Below are 13,602 nucleotides of genomic sequence, written 5' to 3' on the forward strand. Positions count from 1 at the left end.
CTATGCCTATATACGCAGAAGGTTGATGCTACAACTAAATATAATGAGAAGATATTATAGTAAAAAGTGAGAAGCTCAGAGTTTATTTTGAGGGTGAATGGCCCCCAATGCCACCCATTATTCTGAAGGGTTTGAACAGAAACACGAAAGGAGTGATAAGTACAGATCTCTATTTTAAAGAGAGAACCACTTGGTGGAGAATGAATGTGAAAGAGGCAGAAGCTGGAGCCAGAGAAATGAGAGGTATCCATGCAAAAGCGTAGGTTTAAGGCAGTAGGAAATGGAGAAGAAGGGACAAATTCAACAACCATATCAGCTAAAATCAGAGAACCTTGTTAAATGACTATACGTGAAAAAAAGAGTGACATCAACAGTGATGTCAGGATATTAGCTTAATTAAAGCCAGTGCCATTGAGATAAGAGAACAGGTTTGGGGGAATAGGTGATTAATTTGGTACTGGATATGTTGAATCTGAGATGACTCTGGGATTTCCAACTGGAGATATTCAGCAGGCAATTGAAGCTGAGAAGAGAAGTGGGGATGGAGATAAAATATGAACTCCATGAGCATATACCACTGGAGCCACCTATCATTAGAGCAGCTAAAGTTAACTGTGAAAATGTGTTGAATAACAGAATTAGAACGTAACTCCAATATTTTTTTGGGGTGGTAAAACTATTCTATATTTTTGTGGTGGTGATTACATGACTTTACATGTCTATTGAAATCCACAGAAATGAATGCTAAAAAGTGATTTTTACTGCATATAAATTATACTCAATAAACCTACAAAAGGAGAGAGTGATCAAAAATATTAAAAGTGGTAAAAAGACCAATACTATAACACACTGGGAGCATAAATCAGACTATTGGTAGTGGTGAACTTAGTAGAAGCTAAGAAACAGTAAACTATTCTTGAAAGGACTGGATAAGAGGGAGAATGAGTTTAAATGGTAACTAAATGGATATGTAGGATTGAGGAAATATTTTTTGGTATGGGAGAGACTTCAGCATATTTACAGTGAGAAAGAAGTCTGTGGCAAGATGGTGAACTTATATACGAGCCTGCAAAGGAAGAGCTAGTAAATTCTGATGAAAGTTTGGATATAGACAGGTTTGTAGTTCTAGCAGAAGGTTGAAAATGGCATATACTCAAGCGCACTCTGTTTTCTAAACAAAGACAGAAACAAAGCCATCTGCTGAGGGCAAGGAGGGCCGAGCTGAGTATAGGATTTTACAACAGGAAGGTCATAAAAGGAATGATTGGTGGTGCAGAGCATGTGTTCGTAGAAGCACTTCCATTCACAGTGGTGTAATCCTGAGCAGGAGGGCTCTGCCTACCAGAACTTAAGAACAGAGAGGATGGGGTATAACACTGTTTCTCTAAAGGGAAAGGGGCTAAGAAAAAAAAAAATCACAGAATTTGGTTAAGAGTGTAGCTCAAATCATGCTCCTCCTACCTTTGTTCAAATCTCATTTTCTCTAGAGGCCTATAACTCTAACCATGTTATTTAAATGCTACAACCTACTCCCCCCTCTAGAACTCCATTCCCTGCTTGATTACTTTTATAGCACATGAAACTTTTCAATCTATAACTAGGACAGGGGTCACTGGATTCTTCACTGATGACCCTGAGAAATCCAATTTACTACCATGGCTTCTTTTCGTTATCAGCAAAATAGGAGTAATTATACCCCAGAAAGAACTCCTTAAATCATAAGATTAATGCTTGAGATGCCTGAGAAAAGGCCTTGTAAACATAAAAAGATGATTTTATTATGATTGCAACTAAATTACCAAGTACTATTAATATAGCAATAGAAAATGGAGCAAAAAATATTTATTGAAGGAAATGCATTTTCTGCATTAGTAGTGAAAATTATTTTCATCAAAGATACTGGAAACGGTTATCAAGACTACTTTGTGCAAGGTGAAGACAGACATTGGAGAAGGAGAAAGCTTTCAGCAAGACTAGGCTTGTGTGAAAGAGAACAGCATTCCCCTAAACTGTCTGGATTACCCTGTCTAGAAGCAACTATGTACAGTGGTTCCTTCTGGAGGGAGATTAATGACTAAGTCTGAGAAAAAAGTGGGCTAAGTTCTAAACAAAGAATCTAAATCTATTCATGGAGATACATATGAATAAGTTAATAATACCCAGTGAGTGAAGCTTCAAGGCTCGTATTGCAAAGAAACGAACTTTGGTAAATAGTGGGAAAGTATATACCATTTGAAGAGGCAAGAAGGAATGGTGCAAAGTGCTGGCCAGAAGCCTTGGCACCTGAGCCTGTGGATAAGCTCCACCATCATGTGTCTGGGCTCATTCCAAAGCAGATGAATATAGGAGGAATTCGATATAACACCGGTGTTCTCCGGAGAATGCTTAAGATTTCACTGTGGAAGGCAACAAAATAGGAATAACATGGCAGAAATGTACTTTTAAGGCAGCTTTGTTGAAAATATTTTTTTAAACCAAGTGGGGAAATCCAGTCATTTTAATTACTATTCCTAAGGATCACTCAGACTCAAGCCAATCTGAAAAGGGGGCCAACAGTCCTTGTTTTCACTACTGCTGTGCCAGTGTTGACAGATGACAGGCAGTCAGGGATGTGTAAGAAGTTCTACTGACAAGATTCCAGAATGTAGTCCTTTAGAGAAATATGAGAAGTTAAATTAGGAGTTCCTGTTGTGGTGCAATGGAAGCGAATCCGACTAGGAACCATGAGGTTACGGGTTCAATCCCTCACCTTGCTCAGTGGGTTAAGGACCCTATGTTGCTGTGAGCTGTAGTGTATGTTGCAGGCGCAGCTTGGATTGGCGTTGCTGTGGCTCTGGTGTAGGCCAGTGGCTACAGCTCCAATTGGACCCCCAGCCTGGAAGCTTCCATATGCCGCGGGTGTGGCCCTAAAAAGACAAAAGGCAAAAAAAAAGAAAAAAAGAAGTTAAATTACATGGATGCACCTTAAGGGAAAGACTGGGCTGTGGGACACTCAAACCACTGGTGATCTACTCTTCATCCCAGGAACTAAATCTTCCAGGGATATGATATCTCAAACACTTCTTAGAAGGTTTAAGTCAAGAAAAGGCAAGAATAAATTTCAAATTCCCAGACTTCCTGTCATGGCACAGTGGAAATAAATCTGACTAGGAACCATGAGATCGTGGGTTTGATCCCTGGCCTCATTCAGTGTGTTAAAGGATTTGGTGTTGCCGTGAGCTGTGGTGTGGGTCGCAGATGTGGCCTGGATCTGGCATTGCTGTGGCTGTGGTGTAGACTGGCAGCTGTAGCTCTGATTTTATCCCTAGCCCGGGAACCTCCATATGCCACAGGTGCAGCCCTAAAAAAACAAAAAAACAAAAACAAAAAAATCAAATTCCCTATTCCTAATGCTGATCTTCAGATTACGGCTTTAAAGATGAGTCTTTTTTGGGTTAGTTTACCCAACTGAAAGACTTTCATTTCTTTGGTGTTCTGCTTACTTATGCTTTTTATCTTTTCTTTCTTTCTTTTTTGGCCATGCCCATGGCCTGTGGAAGTTTCTGGGCTAGGAACAAAACCCACACCATAGCAGTGACCTAAGCCACTGTAGTGACAATACTGGATCCTTAACCTGCTGGGCCACAAGGGAACTCCATATTTTATATCTTTTAAATGTACTTTCAATAGTCTCAGGTGAGAATGAATCAAGGATTACTATTAAAACACTTTTTCCTGAGTTAAAGTATGCTCCTTTTATACCAGAGTAAATCAAAAGTGAGAACAGCAATTCAATTGGCTATATAAATCAGAATTATATTAACATCTCCCAAAACATACATCTCCATTTGAAAATAAATCATCTCGCAGTCAACAAAAACTGGACACTATCCCTCAACCTTAGCTGAGCTCATAAGGATATATATAAGGAAAACTCTTAAAGCCACATAAACAAGGTCAGTTGTTGTTACCACTGCAGTCACTGCACTATGGGGGATATGGGATGCTGTGCCAGTCTCTATAACCAAGGAGTTCACATGTTGAACATCCACGTGGGAAACACAAGATCTTGGATCCCTACACGGCAAGGACTTGGAACTGTGATCCTCACAAAAAGCCCCGAGACTCCTTACAGAGAGACTGCCTCAGTGAAAAGGAAACTAAAACAATATACAGAACAAAATAAACCAGTGAACCAACACAAAATGATGACAAGGAAGGATGTTTGGTTTTAACTAGGTGGTGAGAGACTGCTACTATTCAAAAACTAGTATATTCAGGGAATGCATTTATACTTTGGGGTATGAGAGTAGGTTTAGGACATTAAACTCAGATTAAGTTCCAGCTAATGCCTTCCCCAAGACATGCGGTAAAAAAGTAAACAAATACCTGCTTTGGAGGACTTGCCCTCAATCTATATTCAGGAAAGTTTAGTTAAGATAAATTCATAAAAATAATTTATTAGAAACCTCCCTCTGCCAAAAGAACTTCAAATAAAGATAAATACAAAGAAAAAGAAAAACAAAAACTACAATTTTAAAAAGTGGAAAAGTTCAGGTTATACAGTATGTACATTTGTGAAACTGTGCAAAATGAATTCCTGAATGATGAGTGGGGAATATTTTTCCACAAGTTCTGAAATTCTCTCTTCCTCCCCACTGAGTATAATGAGACCATAATAAAAATTCCTAAGGCTTCAGGAAATTGTTCAATTAATACAGGTTTTTGAACATTTAACTACTGATCATATGAATCAAGTAAGCAGAAGTCTGGCTCCTCTCTGAGGCTTTTCAAAATACTCTAAAGATAAACCCAATTCTGTTTTAAGGGGCTGGCTCTTCAACCCCTAAGTATCCAGAATTGCTGCAGTTTGCTCCAGTCAGAAATATGAACTAGAACTGTTGCAAGAAATGTTTTCTACCGGAAGGGACTACAGCCTTTATGTCCGATTTTACTGCTTTAAACAAGTGCCTCTATACCCACTACTGTAAATTTCTACGCATCACACCTGTCAGAAGCAAATGGTTTCTAAAGCCAGCTATAAAAAGTGTTTCATCCTCAGAGAACTATTCTCAAAATTCCACAACAAAAGACTGATATCCAAACCAAACTGTTATGATTTAATAACCTCTCAAAGTAAATAGGGTACATTAAATAAGGGCAAAAATGATTGGAGTCATTAAGCTTATGACAACTTCAGGTTGAAATCTAAAAGAATGATGATGGAGTTCCCGTCGTGGCGCAGTGGTTAACGAATCCAACTAGGACCATGAGGTTGCGGGTTCGGTCCCTGCCCTTGCTCAGTGGGTTAACGATCCGGCGTTGCCGTGAGCTGTGGTGTAGGTTGCAGACGCGGCTCGGATCCCGCATTGCTGTGGCTCTGGTGTAGGCCGGTGGCTACAGCTCCGATTCAACCCCTAGCCTGGGAACCTCCATATGCCGTGGGAGCGGCCCAAGAAATAGCAACAACAACAACAAAAAGACAAAAAAAAAAAGAAAAAAGAAAAAAGAAAAATAAATAAATAAATAAAAGAATGATGAGTTAATTCTCATTGTTAACTTTTGTAGCAATAACAAAAAAAATATAACAAAACGAGAGGCTAAGGAATGTTTCTGCTAGCTTCACAATTTAAAAAATGCTAGAGGTGCATGGGTTCTTTTTTTTTTTTTTTTTTTGGCTTTTCTAGGGTCGCACCCCCGGCATATGGAGGTTCCCAGGCTAGGGGTTGAATCGGAGCTGTAGCCACCGGCCTACACCAGAGCCACAGCAATGCGGGATCTGAGCCACGTCAGCGACCTACACCACATCTCACAGCAACACCAGATCCTTAACCCACTGAGCAAGGCCAGGGATTGAACCAGCAACCTCATGGTTCCTAGTCGGATTCGTTAACCACTGCGCCACGACGGGAACTCCGGTGCATGGGTTCTTAAGGTTCATTTATTTTGGATTTTGAAGAGTGTAAGATATAAAGGGAAATTACAGAACTTCTAGTTCCTTTAAAACACATTTATAGGTTAAAAAATCATGAAATCAGAAAAATTCTAAGGCTTTCTTTTAGCTATCAGCTGATTTACTGCTAAAGAATCTATATTCTTTTATTAAGGTGGTAGTGACTTACATTACTAATTCCAAGAGTATGTACATTTCAAAAAAAAAAAAAAAAAAGACCATGGTGTGAAAATGGCTTAACCCCAACATCTGTCTCTTCATTTATCCCTGGGAGCTGTCTTGCAACATCTGGCCACCTATATGACAAACTGCTTAAAAGAATGAATGAATGCCAGGGATGAGAGGAAGTAGGGCCTTAGTGCAGAATTTTGCTTTACATTTATTTTAATTTTGAGGTATCTTTGACTTGTATTCTCTATGTCTGCTTTGTTTTTCTACTTGATGTTTTTGAAACATCTGTCTTCAATAGCTTCTCCTATTTTTGGAATTTCAACACTAGCTGTTGAATGACAACTCACAGGAACACAAATGAAGGGAAAAAATGAAGGGTCAAACAAATTACTGTTCTCTAATAACAAATGTTCTTTGAGGGGGCATTCATGTGCAGCCACATCAAAACCAAGACTGTTTTTTCAAACAGTTATAAAAAAGCTCCAGGTCATTGCTCCGCCAAAGAAGAAGGTTCCTAAAACAGTGATGGACACTGTGAATATCGATGCTTATGAAGGCCAGTCTATTGAGGTAACAGATGATTTACAAACATTTATAATAAATTTCTCCCAATACCAAATGCCTTGCATTGTTTGCTTTTCTGCTCTGGGTCACTGTGGAACTACATGCTCTAGAGTTCCAAGGAACCACACACCTCCCACAGATAGCTCTTCATCAGCAAACTGCCTCCAGAACTGAGCTGGGTGGGAAAGCCACGTCTTAAAAGTAGGGATCAGGTTTTTGATGTATGAAGTCTTCGTATTAGATAGGTCAGAATAGGCAATATGTACTGAAGGTGTGGGTGACCATAACACATAACATAAACATATGTGGTCCCTAATACATACGTAGATTAACTGCTGGGAAGCACTCATCAAATTGTTTAACTTAACTTGACAGGTACACAGAGAGCAAATTATACAGTACAGGACCATGTTTCAGAAGATGGGCTATGCTTTTTTTAATGTCTTTTTAGGGCTGCACCCGCGGCATATGGAGATTGCCAGGCTAGGGGTTGAATCGGAGCTGTAGCCGCTGGCCTATGCCAGAGCCACAGTAACACCAGATCCTTAACCCACTGAGTGAGTGAGGCCAGGGATCGAACGTGCATCCTCATGGATACTAGTCAGATTTGTTTCTGCTGAGCTGCAACTCCCAAGATGGGCCATATTCTTACGGGCTACTGACTTCAAGAACAGCAGTAAGCCTCAGATAACTTTTGATTCAAGTTATAAAAACCTAATGGTTAAATCCAAAATTGTAGGTGATGCTACATTAAAAACAAATAATTTTGGGAGTTCCCGTCGTGGCGCAGTGGTTAACGAATCCGACTAGGAACCATGAGGTTGCTGGTTCAATCCCTGGCCTTGCTCAGTGGATTAAGGATCCGGCGTTGCCGTGAGCTGTGGTGTAGGTTGCAGACGCGGCTCGGATCCTGCGTTGCTGTGGCTCTGGCGTAGGCCAGTGGCTACAGCTCTGATTAGACCCCTAGCCTGGGAACCTCCATATGCCGTGGGAGCGGCCCAAAGAAATAGCAAAAAGACAAAACAAACAAACAAACAAACAAAAAAAACCCAAATAATTTTGAATTCGGAATACTGGACAATATTCATGATAAAGTAATAAAGATAAAATTAGTATCACAGGAAAGATGAAATTTAAAAATAAAAAGTAGAAGAGCATTAAACTTATCTGTACGACAATAGGAGAGGGAACTTTTTTTCAGAAATAGTTATAAAAATTGACATTCTGATTGCTATTTTCCTTTAATCCAAAATTAAAGAAGAGGTCTTGCATACACGAATTTCTTTTAAGTTTAGGATTGACTAGGCTTTAAAATTTAGGGACTATAGGCTGCTGGTTTTGATTGGTTTCTAGCCCCAATGCAACAAAATCAACCTCTTAAGAACTGATTCATATGAATAAGGCAAAAAACCCCAAAAAACAAAAAAACACATGTACAGTGACATATACTTTGGAGGCATTTTGTATATTTGAAATTTCATTTGCATTTTTAGACTAGGAGTTAACTCTTTGCAGGATGCACTAAAACATAAACACACCACTGAAGGAATCAGACTAGGAATTTCAGCATTCATTTGATGTTTCTAGAAGTCAAGGAAAGTAGCCGATTAAAAAACAACTCAAACACTGCTTCTTTGTCATGTTCAGCAAGCGTAACATAATTAATGACAGAATAGCTTACCTGGGACAGGGCTCTTTCTTGAACCTAAATTCTGAGAATCCACAATCTCTTCTGTTTGCCCATCTGCTTCTACTTCTGCTTTGTTCTGAATCTCTTTTGCATCTTCACTAAGGCAAGTTCTTCCACTCTCATCCTCTTCTAAGACTCTCTGGACTGCACTGGGAACACTCGCAGTACTAACATTAGTGGCAGCAGCAGGACCAATGACTGGTGTGGGAGGAGGAGAAGCTGGAGGAGTTGGAGGAGATGGAGAAAAGGAGGGAACTGCGGACGGGGTGATGGGAGTTGGGACATACTCCACTTTCACTTCTTCTGGGGGATTTTCCAGAATCTCCAATTCAAGAGTCAATGGCAACACCTCCTGTTTTACTATTTCCACGATACTTTCTGTGGCTGGTAATTTTTCACTAACTCCGTTCATTTCATTAATTAGGTTAGTACTAGAAATCAGCGGAAGATCACTAGGTGCTATACTACAAGATGTCTTGCATATATCATCATCGATTTCATCTGTTGGTGAAGGATCTGATGCTTCTGTGCAAGATGTGGGGTTGGGTGTAGGAATTGTGTCTTCTGTTGAGGAAGAGAGTTCACATTTGTCATCTGTAGCAGTGGTAAATATTGGCTGGCTACTCAGAGTAGCAGAGCTGGGGGAAGCAGTTGTACTTCGGCCAAGTGGAGAAACAGTGGTGGGTGACGGCGGCAGCGGAAGCTCTGGTAAGGATTCCACCACAGCAGTCTCAGAGGTCGGGCCTCCTCGTTCTTTCTTCTCTCCACTGAGTGCGAGCCTGAGGACTGGGGAGGGAGACATTAACACTGGATCTGGTTTGGGCTTCTCTTCTGGGGAAGAAAAAAAAAAAAAAGGAAGAGTTTTAGGAAGAATTACTGGATCAGAGATTATACTGTATTATTTTGGGCCAATTCTTTAAATCGCTTACTATAAAACATGCGCAGAAGATAAACCAAAATGTTACTTTTCTAAAAACATGATCATATTTTCTTTCCTAATTACACGCACTATTACATAACCTCCAATACATATAAAGATTATTTTAAAGTAAGAAAAGGAATTAATTCATCAAAAGCTCATTAAAACCAAGGCTAAACCATTTCTGGGATGGAGTGGGGATTTTCTTTAAGGTAGAGACCTCCATCTGTAGAAAAATTTTCTACTAAGGATAAATTATAATGACTGGACAGGACAGTTAATTGGAAATTAAACTGTTAAGAGACAGATAGTATTTTTTATTCTATATATTCTTGCATTTGGGGAAATTTTTATAAAGAGTATGTATTACTTGCATAAAAAACTATTTAAAGAAAAACTATCATGGTGTCATTTATTATCAATGAAATTTATTATCAGTGAAATCCAGTTCCTGAACATAAAAATTCACTTAAAAATTAATTTAGAGGAGTTCCCATCATGGCGCAGTGGTTAACGAATCCGACTAGGAACCATGAGGTCCCGGGTTCGATCCCTGCCCTTGCTCAGTGGGTTAACGATTCAGCGTTGCGGTGAGCTGTGGTATAGGTCGCAGACGTGGCTCGGATCCCGCGTTGCTGTGGCTCTGGCGTAGGCTGGCAGCTACAGCTCCAATTAGACCCCTAGCCGGGGAAGCTCCCATATGCTGCAGGAGTGGCCCAAGAAATGACAAAAAAAAATAAATAAATAAAAATAAATAAAAAATAAAAAAAATAAAAATTAATTTAACTTTCATTTCTTAAAAGAGGCATATGACTAGAAATAATATTAAGGAATAAAATAGTATTTTATTTTGTAACTTCAATTGTAAAAAAAAATACTTAAGGAGAAACCAAAGTTAATAGTCACATAAACCAGTCCAATGAAAAAAACGCTTTATATCTATGAGAATATATAAAATGGATGTTTGTACATTGAAAGACAAAGTGTGAGAGCAAGAGTGAGACAAGTAAATTGATAATCACAATAAAGGTACCAGAAAAATGAAAGGAATGATGTTTCGAAAATTTCCCTATTTTAAAATTCCAGGTAAAGTGATATGTGATTCATGCCTAGTGAAGATGAAACCAAAGGAGAAATTAGACCTGTTTCCAGACTGTACTTCCTTCCCTCCAGTGGAAAAACAGATATTTAGGAGTATGTTCGTCAAATGCAAACGAAAACTTTAAGCACTGCTAAAAGACAGTCTAAGCTGAAAGGGACTTTACTCTCTTTGCCAGAAATCTTTATGCATCAGTGAAAATGAGTATTTACAGTAAATTTTAGTTAAATAAGTCTGTTAAAGATGACATGCTCTTTAATCAGATAACACATGGTAAATATTAAGCTTTTAAGGGCTAATTAATTCACTGCAACTACATTTACTGATCTTAAAATTAACTTTAATTTTACGGGCTTAGAGGTCAATGTCTCTTTTCTTTTTTTTAGGGCCACACCTGCATCATATGTAAGTTCCCAGGCTAGGGGTTAAATCAGAGCTACAAGCTCTTGGCCCTATGCCACAGCCACAGCAACACAGGATCCAAGCCAAGTCTGAGACCTGTAACACAGCTCAAGGCAACACTGGATCCTTAACCCACTGAGCGAGAAAGCCAGGGAACGAATCTGCATCCTTAGGATACCAGTCGGGTTTATAACCCACTAAGCCAAAACAGGAACTCCCAGAGTTTCTTAAATCAAACTTTGCTTACTTAATGTAGTGGAGAAATAAAGTCAATAGGTTATCAATGCCAAATACCTCAGACTAAGTTGCCAGAGCAAAAGACAAATACATTTCAAAGAAATACATCTATTAGATGTATTCCATATATGTGACATATAAATAGGTATTTATTAAAATATTCCTGATGAAAATAATTTCCAATTCATTGAAATAGCTACATAAATCACCTAGATTATAAAACACCACTGTGAAAGCACATCAGAATACCACTCTTTATGATTAGATGCATTAAACAGCAAAAAATAGTAAATTTCATTAACTAATAATGGTATGTTGATTCAATTAGTTTTGGGAAGTAAAATTTCTGATACTAAAAATTGTTTTAAAAGCAGCCCTATGAAACTTTTATAAACTCTTGAGAATATCTAACATTAATAAAATTAGAAACAAAAAAAAAAGTATTTGTAAGAGCTCCTTATAATGAAATAAACGTCCTTTAATTAATTCATTAAAGTTTTAATATACAAAGCTGAAAAGTATAATAGAGTAAGGTCTAAAAACATTGATTTTATTTCTTTACGAATTTTTACTATTAAGACTGCTTTGCAGTGCCATGATAGATTGAAATCTGATATATTGCATTTGAAATGTTTATATCATTTGGCCATCTTTAGGAATTTGTGGGAATTTCATCTTTAAGAATTTTTTCTGGAGTTCCCATTATGGCGCAGCAGAAATGAATCCGACTAGGAACCATAAGGTTTTGGGTTCAATTCCTGGTCTCGATCAGTGAGTTAAGGATCCGGTGTTGCTGTGAGCTGTGGTGTAGGTCACAGATGCAGCTCAGATCTGGCATTGCTGTGGCTCTGGACTAGGCCAGCAGCTATAGCTCCAATTAGACCCCTAGCCTGGGAACCTCCATGTGCCGCAGGTGCGGCCCTAAAAAGACCAAAAAATCATGCAAGAGTGAACAAAGAAAGAAGTCTGAATATTTAAGGCAACAATATTTATAATAGCAAAAAAAGAAAAATAAACCAAATGTTTAACAATGAGGGATTTATTAAAGAAATAATGGCCTGGGCACATAATGGTATATTATGCAATAAGATAGGTTTTTAAAAGAATACATAATGATATAGAAAGTTGTTTATATAATAAAAGACTTTTTTTAAAAAGTTGGGCACAAAACTGTATGTGGAGCATGAATCTACTGGTAACAAAGATAATGAATGCTATATTTTTAAGGAGGAGGAAAACTGCCTCCTTTTATTCTCATAGAGTGGTGGGACCAATCTCCTAGATATGTGCTTTCTGCTTGTCAGGAGCTGCACAAGACTGAGAGGGTGTTACCATACTATCATTTAATGGGGAGAGATCAGAAATGCTAGGTATCCTGCAATGTGAGGGACAGTCTCACTTGACGGAGAATACTCCTGTTCTAAATTCCAAAAGAGGCCCAACTGAGCTACATTGGTATGAAATGTAAAGAACACTATTCTTCTGTACCTACTCTACATCGAGAGCTTTCAAAAAGCACTAAGACTAAGGCACAAATAACTTTTATTTGTATGTAATTATACATATCATATTCTAAGTATAATGAATGCACTTTTTCAAACAACATCAAACAATCTTTAAGCTTTGTCAATATACCATTAATACCAACTGAAGATTTTAATTCATTAAACAGTTTTTTTCCCCTACAAATCAAACTGAAGTCCTCTCTGTCTTTATAAAGTACCAAAACAAATGGGAAATGGAATATTTGTCTGGGAATTTGGTCTCCATGTAACCATTCCAGCTGTTCATATCAAAACTGAGAGAGCCAGCTGTTTAATTATAGCAGCTAACATTTATTAAGCACTTAGTATGTGCTAAGAAATAGGTCAACTACTAATATGTGCTAAGTGTCTTTTAACTCTGACAACCACCAAACTATTATGTTCCTATTTTATAGATTCAGAAACTGAGATTAAGTCATAGGTCCAAGGTCATGTAACAACTAAGGCCAAGAACCTGAAAATGATTTCAAATCTTAAATTCTTCCAATTCAGGCAGGGAAAAAGGACTTACTAGAAAAAGAAGTATTTTGGTGAATCAAGCTAGTGGGGGACTTCGGGGCTAACATGGACTCTGTTACCCAGTACAAATCCTATAGTAATGACAGTTCCATTGACAGAGAAAAAACGATCTGACTGCAGAATGCAGAATTTATTGTTTCTGGGAGGACTATTAACAATCTTTGAAAATGAAGCATTATTGTATCCTACTTTAAATTCAAAATGAATCCACAGCTAGAAGAAATTTTTAAAAAATTCTCAATTGTAAAAAAAAATTCTCTGAAAAATGATGAACCCTTTCTAATGTTATTTGAATTACATGTATTTAGTTAAAAAAGAAAACTATGAAAACTACTGTATATATTAACAAGCTATGGGTAGAACTAGAAATAGAAAATTAGAGTTACTGAGTTTTCTGGAGAATAGTTGGTATTAGAGGAAGCCAACAGAAATCCCAAAAAGTTACTTACTGTAAGGTATATGAAATATATTTAAAATTAAGTTTTTCTGTTCATCAAGGTAATGTCAAACATTTTACAATTCACC

General features: G+C 38.0%; 1 protein-coding gene across 38 annotated transcripts in view; it reads right to left on the reverse strand.

Moving 5' to 3' along the window:
* The window catches only part of EIF4G3 (eukaryotic translation initiation factor 4 gamma 3), a 359,841-nt gene that overhangs the window by 119,600 nt on the left and 226,639 nt on the right, over positions 1-13,602 (reverse strand). For all 38 annotated transcript variants that reach the window (XM_021097639.1, XM_021097671.1, XM_021097668.1 and 35 more), the window contains one exon: positions 8,349-9,188. In XM_021097639.1, coding sequence (XP_020953298.1) covers positions 8,349-9,188 — 840 coding nt within the window. The remainder of the gene's footprint in view (positions 1-8,348; positions 9,189-13,602) is intronic.

The sequence above is a fragment of the Sus scrofa genome, chromosome 6 (assembly GCF_000003025.6).
Source record: "Sus scrofa isolate TJ Tabasco breed Duroc chromosome 6, Sscrofa11.1, whole genome shotgun sequence".
Taxonomy (NCBI): Eukaryota; Metazoa; Chordata; class Mammalia; order Artiodactyla; family Suidae; genus Sus; species Sus scrofa.